The 10,561-nt window shown below is 40.9% G+C and overlaps 1 protein-coding gene across 7 annotated transcripts in view; it reads left to right on the top strand.

Moving 5' to 3' along the window:
- The first annotated feature begins 3,661 nt into the window (after nt 1-3,661).
- The window catches only part of SLCO1A2 (solute carrier organic anion transporter family member 1A2), a 43,626-nt gene continuing 36,726 nt past the window's right edge, over nt 3,662-10,561 (top strand). Inside the window, exons 1-2 of one of the 7 annotated variants that reach the window (XM_087935214.1) lie at nt 3,677-3,822; nt 4,275-4,402. Coding sequence is in view for 2 of the 7 variants with exons in the window: in XM_026710893.2 (XP_026566678.2) it covers nt 8,622-8,858 (237 nt within the window). In the remaining 5 variants the exon portion in view is untranslated. Of the gene's footprint in view, nt 3,823-4,274; nt 4,403-8,363; nt 8,495-8,613; nt 8,859-10,561 lie in introns of those variants that run through there. The other 6 variants (XR_015743927.1, XM_026710974.2, XR_015743926.1 and 3 more) reach the window with 6 other exon arrangements.

Genomic DNA, 10,561 nt, shown 5'->3' with positions numbered 1-10,561 from the left:
GAATACATGGATACATATAAGAAAAATAAAAGAAACAATAGGACAGGGATGGTAGGCAAGTTGGTGTGCTTATGCACGCCCCCTACAGACCTCTTAGGAAAGAGGTGAGGTCAATAGTAGACACTAAAGTTAAGGTTTTTGGGGTTTGGGAAAAAAAACCACAGAGTCAGGTAGAGTATTCCAGACATTGACCACTCTGTTGCTGAAGTCGTATTTCCTGCAATCAAGTTTGGTGCGGTTTACCTTGAGTTTGTATCTATTGTGTGCTCTTGTGTTGTTATGGTTGAAGCTGAAGTATTCATTGACAGGTAGGACACTGCAATGTATGATTTTATATACTATACTTAGATCGGAGCGAAGGCAGCATAATTCAAGGTTTTCTAGGTCTAGAATTTCAAGTCTGGTGGCATAAGGCATTCTGCAATGAGTAGAGGAGTAGAGAACTCTTCTTGTGAAATATTTCTGGACTTTCTCAACTGTGTTAATATCAGACACGTAATGCGGGTTCCAGACTGATGAGCTGTATTCAAGTATTGGTCTAGCAAATGTTTTGTATGCTCTAGTTAGTAGTGTGATATTACCAGAGAAATAGCTACGTAAGATTAGGTTAACAACTTTTAACGCCTTTTTGGCTATGTAGTTACAGTGGGCTCTAGCACTTAGATCATTAGAGATGAGTATTCCAAGGTCCTTGACAGAGTTTGGATCATCAACAAGGTCTTGACTATTCAGCCTGTATTTTATTTGCTGATTTTTTTTTGCCAATATGTAGGACCGAGCCTTGACGAATCGTCATGTCAAATACAAATACGTCACATCACACACAACGGATGGGATCGGCATCGATCAAATACGGAGATTTACAGATTAGTCTTCAAATATCAAAAAGAAGGACACGTAGGAGGACACTATTCAAGAGAGGACAGAATTTACAAAAGGACTTTCCTTCCTTAAGGGACACAGTTGGTCACCTTATCCAAGAGCATGTTTCTCCTTTTCTCATGCAGGGAGGTGTAATATTCTGCGTTTTTAATATTTCCTAGAATATTTCATTCTGCTAGAAAAGGGGTGAGTGCTAACTTTCTACAGCTGGATAACAGGGAAATAATCCAAGTAATTTGGAGGACACCATGTGAGAGAAGACTATTTTACACAAACTGCAGAAGAAAGGAGTGGTCCAATATGATGTTCTTGACATCACAGGAAGACTGTATTACCCATTACATCTAAGTGAATTTTTGTTTACTTGGGGAAAGAGTTTAGGAGTGGCTAAGGATGAAATGTGCTTGAATTCTCATAACACTCTACTTCGTTCAACACCTTAGGCAATTGATGGTTTCTGTCCATAGAGGGCACTGTTGCCCCACTTTCAGGAGAATGAGACCTAACAGGTTAGCAATTATATAAACACTGATTGATGAATCATAGATAATTGCATTTTTTGGAAACGGGGAAAAACGCACCAATGGATCTGAACTGTCAATCAATCTTTATTCTTGCACCCTTAAAACACACAGAAACATGCAAAAACACATACAGAGCCCCCCTAGAATAAAAAAAAAACCTGTAATATAAATACATTACAGATGCTGACAAAGCCGCCTTCAAATTAAATAAACTAAGATATGTTGTGCTAAAAATGGTTGCACACCTGTTTTGGATAGATAGCATGCAAATCAGGAGAACTGCTTGGATGACAGAAATATTTGGTCTCTTGTGACAGTCAATAATAGAAGTTTTTGTAGCAGGACGTTGTTGTTTTTCTTGTTAAATCTCCAATACGATTCTGGGACTGGTACAGTCTGGGACTGGTACAAACTAACAGATCATGTCCTAACTAAAAGACCTAAGACCTACAATGATGATGAATTAATAATTCAGATTAAGAGAGTTGGAAGGGATCTTGTAGGTCATCTAGTCCAACCCCCTGCCCAACTCACTCATCATGATGGTCCCTGATGGCTTACAAATATAAAACCCCAATACCAAAACCAATTTTGCAACACGTTTACCTCCAGATTGTTAAAATTAGCTTCTATGGTGTAATAGGGGTTGGGTTTTTTTTTTTTGGTTGTTAAATAAAGAAATATGAAGTGAAAAGCATTACTCAAGGCATCAGAGATCAAGTCCACCTGTATCTGTGGGCATTTTAAAATTTAACCCATGTTTTGCCAAAAGGAATCCAGCCATATTGAAACACCATCTGATGTAGCAATGAGGTTGCTAATTGTTGATTTTAGCCACCTCGTTTTGGCTGAAATACTCATTTCCTGCCCTTTTGCTAACCAGGAAAAAGTTGATTCCAGGGAGAACCTCATACAAAAACTGGACCCATTAAACCCAAGTTAGCAACACTTAATTGCACTGCTCACGTGTCATGCGTTGCTCCACTGAACAAACCATGTTATGACTTAATGTGACTATTGGAAGTTAAAACCCATCCCCCTCCTAGGAAAATGAAATATTTTAGGATACACTAAAAAAGGCAGAATATTTTCCCTAAAAGGAGAAGTAGAAACTCAGAAGCAGAAACTCACCTCAGAAGCAGAAGCTCATCCCCACCTTTGTTAATGGGCAGGCCATTAAGCCTGGACCAGAGTCTTCTACATAACAAAGACCTCTATCAATCTCACCACATGGCCTGGGAAGATTGCATCAGCCAGCACCCAGGTGAAGCCATGTGATCCAGACAAAGCCTACAAAGTTATCTAAGACCCCCGTCCCTGGGAGTCTGACACCCAGTGGGGATACATTTCTTCAACAGGAACAGGAAACACTGCGGTGGGGCCCAACAGAGGTTATAAAACTAAGGGTCTCTCAGCATTTTGACCCTTCTTTTCCTTCACCCAAAATCTTGAAGCATGTGATTGTCCTTTCCACTTTGGAGCTCCAAGCCTTGTGGTCCTGCTGTCCACCATTAAACCATCTTTCCAAACAGCCTCCATGTTTTCAGTGTCTTTTTCCCCACTTGGAACTGAACCCAGAAGGATAATTCTTCCAACAGATACAAGCAATGAAGTTACAGTCATACAGTCACAAGTGGGAGGGGATGGGTGATAAGGAGTGATGAGGTGATTAACAGTAATAGTAGTGCAGGCTTTGTAATAGTTGAATAGGGTTGAGGCAATTATTTGTTTAGCAGAGTGATGGCTTTCAGGAAAAAACTGTCCTTGTGTCTAGTTGTTCTGATGTGCAGTGCTCTATAGCATCGTTTTGAGGAAAGGAGTTGAAACAGTTTATGTCCTGGATGTGAGGGGTCTGTAAATATTTTCACAGCCCTCTTTTTGACTCCTGCAGTGTACAGGTCCTCCATGGGAGGCAGGTTGGTAGTAATTGTTTTTTCTGCAGTCCTAATTACTCTGTGAAGTCTGTGTTGCAGAATCAAACCAACAAGACAGACACAGACTTCAGAAAGTAAGACTCTTTCAGCGCAACCAAGGATAGCTGTTGTGGGGTGACAAGGAGAGAACAAGACTATACATGACTTGCTTTGCCTCTTGAATGAAGGACAAGATACAGATGAAAATCAAATGAATCAATAAATAGTGAAAATCACATTTAAAGGTTGGGAAAGTTCAACACAAGTGTTGGTTCTTGCACACTTTAACTGGATTTAATCAATCATTTGCAGATGGAGGTCACATTCTGACAAGTCAGTCACATTTTTCTAGGTTGGGACACTGGGAAGTAGAATGCAAGATTGCAGATACTTGACAGAAGCATGAAAGCTTCTACGCAATTAATTGTCAACCCCTTGTGAAATAAAAACCTCAAAGGCAAAAAATACCATTTCACATTTTTGTAATCATCATCACCATCTCAGTAAGTAAATTACAACAGCAACTTTGGAAATGCTTTTCTGTTTGACTTTTTTTGAATGTTTTGCTTGTTTAATTCACTTATTTGTTTTACAAAACAAATCAAATCAAATTAAAAATGATCCAAAATGCTGAAGGTAGTGATTTAAAATGTCTTATTTCTCCTGATGCCCAACTGGACGATATAATCTAAAAACTGAATAACTATGAAATTAAAGAAAGTTATGTAATTTCAATAATCCTTCCTCCTTCCTTCCTTCCTTCCTTCCTTCCTTCCTTCCTTCCTTCCTTCCTTCCTTCCTTCCTTCCTTCCTTTTTTTTGTTTTCTTTCTTTCACATAGGTGTTCCTGTATAGCTTTTTAAAAGTCACTTAATAATTAAGTTGTAATTTGCTTTTAATTTAATTTATTTTATTTAAAAACTTTTTCTCCCCTTTGGCTTCTTTTTCTGTGACAGTGTCCAAAGGGTATGGGCAAAAAGTCAAGATATATGCATCCACAGGTAGAGCTTTGATTGCACCATTGCGATTGCCGTCTTGAATGTTTATAGCATAACCTGTCCAAACTCTACCTCTGAGAAAATTGGTATGTTGTGTCCTTGGTGTATTGCCTCTGTTTTGATCAGCGCAGTTCATTTTCAAACAGTTGCTGGGTATATTATGCGCAGGTCAGGTCCTTCTTTTGCATGTGATGTAGGGGTGTGATTCAATCGGTGTAACAACCAATTTTGTGAGTGCACCAAATGCATGCTTCGTGCACGTGCAGAGTGTTTTCTACTGACCTTCTCCAGCAATCTCTGTGTGTTAAACATCTGATGCGCGGCAACCCTCTGTGCAACACGAATCAACTGAGCTTGAAAACCAGGATATAAAGCACAGACTAGAGTCGGAGTGGGTGAGTGGGCCCAACAGCTGATCATTGGAACTACCGGTTCGTCCAAACCAGCCCGAACCAGTAGAATCCCACCTCTGATGTGATGGGAATACCATTAAACTCAACAGTTTTGGAAAATGATTCAAATTTTTAGAATGGAACAGATCTTCAAAGGTGAATTCCCTTTTAGGTCTACCATAGTCTTATTAAATTTATCAGGACAGTTATTTATTTTACTGATTTAGCTTTATACATGACAACCAAAGCAAAGGTAATAAAGGCCTCTCAATGGAAAGATAATCTCATTCCATCAATTCCTAACCAGGTTATGGGTTGTGTTGCAATGTCCAAATAACTTAATAGCAAATCTGAAACAGATTTCAGCTCAAAATGAAGTTCATTCTTAGGCTACAATGAACTCCCTTTTTACGATCCTGTAATCCCTTAATTTGGGACAGAATTGGGGTGATTGGATGGAGCTGAGTGTCTACTGGCCGGATGCTCTTCCTAATGTCTACTTGGAGTTTGCAGCAGTTGCTTTTCTAATAGTTACTGTTATGAACGTGGTGCCAAAAAGTGAAGGATACATTAGAAACAAACCTATAGACAGACATCAAAAATAGGATATGGAAATTCTGGGGAACAAGGATTCAAGAGAAGTTAATAGCTGCCTTGAAGATACAGCAGCATTTAAACAGAAATAAAGTCATTTCATTTTTCTCATTATTTGAGTGCCTTCTATTCCCTGAACCATGCAAATGAAAGGAAATGTAATATATAACTATTTCAGTACCTGTTGGGCATTTTGGCCAGATGCTATGGGAGCTGTAATCATATGGGTTAATCTACTGAAGAGGTTTGTCTTTCACAAAGCAAAACAGATAACACTGGTCTTTGCAGAGAAAGGATAATCACTCCCTTTCCGATAAAACAAGAGGCTGCGGATTCCGATTCTTGCCAGGATGACTTCAAATATTCTGTGTGGATTTCTTTTGCCCCTGGATCTTGAGCACTTGATTCTTGGAAAAACCCTTTCATGTTTCTAGGATTTTACTATCATTGTAGGTAAATGTTAGAAGAAATATCCTTCTGGGTTCACTTCCAAGTGGGGAAGAAAGACTGGAAACATGGAGGCTGTTTGAAAAGATGGCCTAATGGTAGACAGGACCACATGGCTTAGAGCAGGGGTCCCCAACCACCGGGTCACGGACCGGTACTGGTCCGTGGAACATTTCCTACCGGGCCGTCAGTTTGCTGGGCGCTGCCATCTTGTTTGACGAGAAAGTGCTTCCGGGTGAGCTTTTCTGGTTGGAAAGCGGCGTTTGGGTCCTGAAGGAATCCTCGTGCCTTAGTTTCATCGAAGGGGGGGCTTCGAACGAAACTAAGGCGCGAGGATTCTTTCAGCACCCAAGGCAAGGAGAGCCGAGCGACCGTCCCGAAGCCGTCCCGAAGCCGTCCCGAAGCGAAGCCCATCGACAAAGGTACAAAGGAGGAGTTGAAGATGGCAGGGAGAAGCGGGGGACGGCTGGCTGGCCGGTCACTCGGCTTGCCTTGCCTTGTTATGCGTGCTGATGCCGGTACCGGGCCGTGGCACAAAAAAGGTTGGAGACCACTGGCTTAGAGCGCCAAAGTGAAAAGGACGATCACATGCTTCGAGATGTTGGGTGAAGAAAAGAAGGGTTGAGATGCTGAGAGACCCTCAGTTTTAAATCCTCTGTTGGGCCCCACCGTAGTGTTTCCTGTTCCTGTGGAAGAAATGTATCCCATTGGCTGTCAGACTCCCAGGGGTGGGGGATCCAAGCTAACTTTGTAGGCTTTTGTCTGGACAACATGGCTTCACCTGAGTGCTGGCTGATGCAATCTTCCCAGGCCATGTGGTGAGATGGGTAGAGGCCTTTGTTATGTAGAATACTCGGGCCCAGGCCTTAATGGCCTACCCATTAACAAAGGTGGGGATGAGCTTCTGCCTCTCTGAGTTTCTACTTCCCTTTTAGGGAAATATTCTACCTTATATTTCCAGGGGTATTTCATTTTTCTAAGAGAGGTAACTTCCTACATAGGTCAGTGGGGATATAGAATAGAATAGAATAACAGAGTTGGAAGGGAGCTTGGAGCTCTTCTAGTCTAACCCTCTGCCTAGGCAGGAAACCCTACACCACTTCAGACAAATGGTTATCCAATCTCTTCTTAAAAACTTCCAGTGTTGGAGAATTTACAACTTCTGGAGGCAAGTTGTTCCTCTGATTAAGTGTTAATCTATCTATGAATTGATATCTATCTATCTATTAATTGATTATCTATTTGTTTCCTGCCATTATTCTTTTCACAAAGAGCTCAAGGTGGCAAACATATCCAACACACCTTCCACCTCCTATTTTCCCTAGAACAACAGCCCTGTGAGGTGGGCTGGGCTAAGAGAGAGGGACTGTCCCAAAGTCACCCAGCTGGCTTTCATGCCTAAATCAGGCCTACAACTCACAGTCTCTTCATGATTGGCTTAAGGCCATCCAGTTGACTTTCATGCCTAAAATGGTATTAGAGCTCACAGTGTCCTGGTGATTGGACCAAAGTCACCTCACCAGTTTTCATACCAAAGGTGGGACTAGAATTCACAGTCTCCTGCTGATTGGCCCAAGGTTGTCCAATCAGCTTTCAGGGCTAAGGCGGGACTTTCTTTCCTCCAGAAGATTCTTGTGTGTGCTTCTTGTGTCTTTAGAATCAAGAGGAAGCCCTACTAAACGCCATAAGGAGGATGAAAGATGATATTGACAATTGTTCAGTCCTCTATTGAATCAACAGCTGTTTCTTTATCTGGTAGATCAAGGGTCTTCAAACTTGGCAAGTTTAAGACTTGTGAACTTCAACTCCCAGAATTCCTGAGTTAACATGATTGGAGGAGGAATTCTGGGAGTTGAAGTCCACAAGTCTTAAAGCTGTCAAGTTTGAGGACCCCTGTGGTAGATTAAGAACAGAACAGGGCAGCCAGTTCTAGCAACAAATAACTCTGACAAAGAACAAAGTCACCAAAGAACCAATCCCAAAGACATATTCCAATGCCCTACTTTTCAACGTTCTGTTGTATTTTTAAGTTGCTTACATTTTACTCTAAATGAAATCCTATCCATAATTAGAGGAAAAGGTAAATAGATGTCTACTAAATATACAAATAAAGTCCGCAATCTTACATCCATAGCACCTAGCTGATCAGAGCTGATCTTGGAAGCTTAGTAGCCTTGCACTTAGGTACAAAACAATCTGTGGAATTCCAAGGTTGTAGGCTAGACTCGGAAATTGGACAAACATTTCGGAAGGCAGAAAACTGGCAAGCTCTTTCAATGTTGTTGTTAAGAAAACTACCCAGATGTGTACATGAAATCACCAGGAACCGAATTAAATTCAGTGGGGAACTTTACTTTTAATGTAGTTGGAGATGCATCCTAAGAGACATCCTACAACGGAGATCTGTACCTCAGAGAAGCCTCCATGAGCGACATATATTTTTCTTTTGCCCTTAGTGAACAGAAGAGCATCTCTTCAGGGGTTAATGGTAATGTTCTTGCCAGACATGAAGGTAATAAAAGACCTGGGTGGATTAAAATTGTTTGGGGATTAGAGATACAGTCCTTTAACAGAGGAGGAGGAAGAGAGGAGGAGGAGGAAAAGAAGGAGAAGGAAAAAAGGCGGAGAAGGAGACAAGGAAGGAGGAGACGGTGAAGCAGAAAGAAGCATACAGATCACGTATTGTACAATCTACGTATCTAATTTTGGTCTGAAATGGAAACTAAGACAAATGATAGCACCGAGGTGGGTGATATTCCAGATAATTGACTAAGCCCAGTTTGTTGTATGAATGTGCCAAAAGGAAATTCCAACACAGTTATGCAGTATGTCCATGTCTTAGATCCATTTGTTTACTAGGTTGTTCTTTTGGATGAAGTCAAAGACCTACTATAGAGCAAAACAAAGGTTTCACAGACCTCTACAAACAAAAATGTACTTTTCAAGGCTGTTCTTTTTGCTCTCATTTTACTTACTGCTGAAAAGTTTTTGTTCAGTACTCCAGTCCTGCTTTTTCTCCAGAAGAAATTCCAAGGTGTATATAAATTTGAGAAAGAGAGGCTCTGCTTTGCCACAAACAGGATCACCCCAGGGTATGGCTACAACAGAGGTAGGTAGCAATTCAAGAGAGGAAAGATGGAAGAAGGCCTTTTTTATTATTTTGAGGGGAATAAATCCATATGGTAAAAATATTGAAAAGGAATACTTACTCAGGCATTTTGAAGGAGGAAGACAAATGAAGGTTAATAGCCACAAAGCCTAGAAACTGAAATTTGTTTAGTTAAAAAGAAGAAGAAGCAAAAACGCTAATACCCTTGATCTTAAGGTAATTTACAATCAGGAAAATATAGGCTGTCAAATCGCAGATTATAGCATCTTCATTTTTTTCATGGGGTTCCTTGAATGAATGGGTCAAATATTTAAAACAATAGTAGGCTGCAAAGCTGTCAAGGCTGTTTCATAAGCAGAAATTTAGGAGGGGGAAAAAAAAACTGCTGCTTTTTATAAAACGTGCTATGATGTGGTTTTCAAATTGCTTGGTGTACAGGGAAGGTTTATGTACAGGTGGGCATGGACTCGATTGCAGGTGTGGTACCCCTTCACCCAAAGGTGGGCTTGCCTGCCTTATTTCTGACATTTCAGATGCAGAGGACATATAATATCTAATCCTGGTTTGAAATGGGGACTGACACCAAGATGAATCCATTTGGTGGTCAAATTAGATGATGTCCGATTTGAAAAGAATTCTGTAAATTCTATAAAGGCTCCTTTGTCTCGTTTTGCAAAGGGTTGTTTTTATTCAGCGGTGGTGGGAATTAAATGCTCGGTTTTTGCTTGTTTTCACACTGCCCTAAGCCCGGTGCTAGATAAATCCTAAATAAATGTATAGGTTGATTCACTGATTTGGATGCCTGGATTTGTGCATTGCCTAGTCTATCCTTCCTTATGCACAAGAGATGTTCACAGCAATCTCTCTTCCTATTTCCCCCACAACAGCTGTCCTGGGAGGTACGCTGGGCTGAGGAAAACATAACAAGCCTAAAGGGATTTCTGTGGGCTGAGTGGACTTGAACCCAGGTTTTCAAGCAGTGTAGGAGTGGGAGAAGGAGGGAGACAGAGGGTACATTGCTGGAAAATTTCACTGACAAACAGAGATGGGGGATGAGAGGTTTTCCAGTGTTATGATCCAGGTGCAGCACCTGAAGTTTCCTACGTAGGAGTAAATGGTTACTGCTTGTATATTAGAAAGAAGTTAGATGTTGCTACTCCAGATGGGAACATTTACCTAGCCTTTTGCCAATAAATTTACCCGTTCAATCCCACTTCTTCTTTTGTCTGATCATGTTATTATAACTCTGATCTTGCCCAAATGTGATCAAGTATTTGAATTAAGTTCCCACAAGGAGGATCTACCATACAAGTAGGGGTGCAGTGGCGTAGAGGTGAAGCTCTTGCCTCACAATCAGGAGGCTGTGGATTTGATCCTATGTAGAGGCAGATATTTCTCTCTGGGCACAATGAGAATTTATCTGCTGAATACAATTCCGCATGGGTGACAGGAAGGGCATCCGGCCAGTAAACACTCTGCTCCATTCAGCTGACTAGAGTCATAAAACGGAGATGATGATGATGATGATGAAGGAGGATCTACAACAACATTTTGCAGTGCAGGATATGTCCAAGATATTCTATTTTATTCTGACTTACTGTTTTCAGTTCTTTTGCACTAAGAATTCTCCAAGATACCGTCACCTTAATGTGATTATTGAGTTTAACCCTCGATTTACAACCATGTGTTTAATGACCCGAATT

This window comes from Pseudonaja textilis, chromosome 5 (assembly GCF_049901715.1).
Source record: "Pseudonaja textilis isolate UNSWEBS1 chromosome 5, rPseTex1.2, whole genome shotgun sequence".
Lineage (NCBI taxonomy): Eukaryota > Metazoa > Chordata > Lepidosauria > Squamata > Elapidae > Pseudonaja > Pseudonaja textilis.
This window is presented reverse-complemented; position numbering and strand designations above follow the sequence as displayed.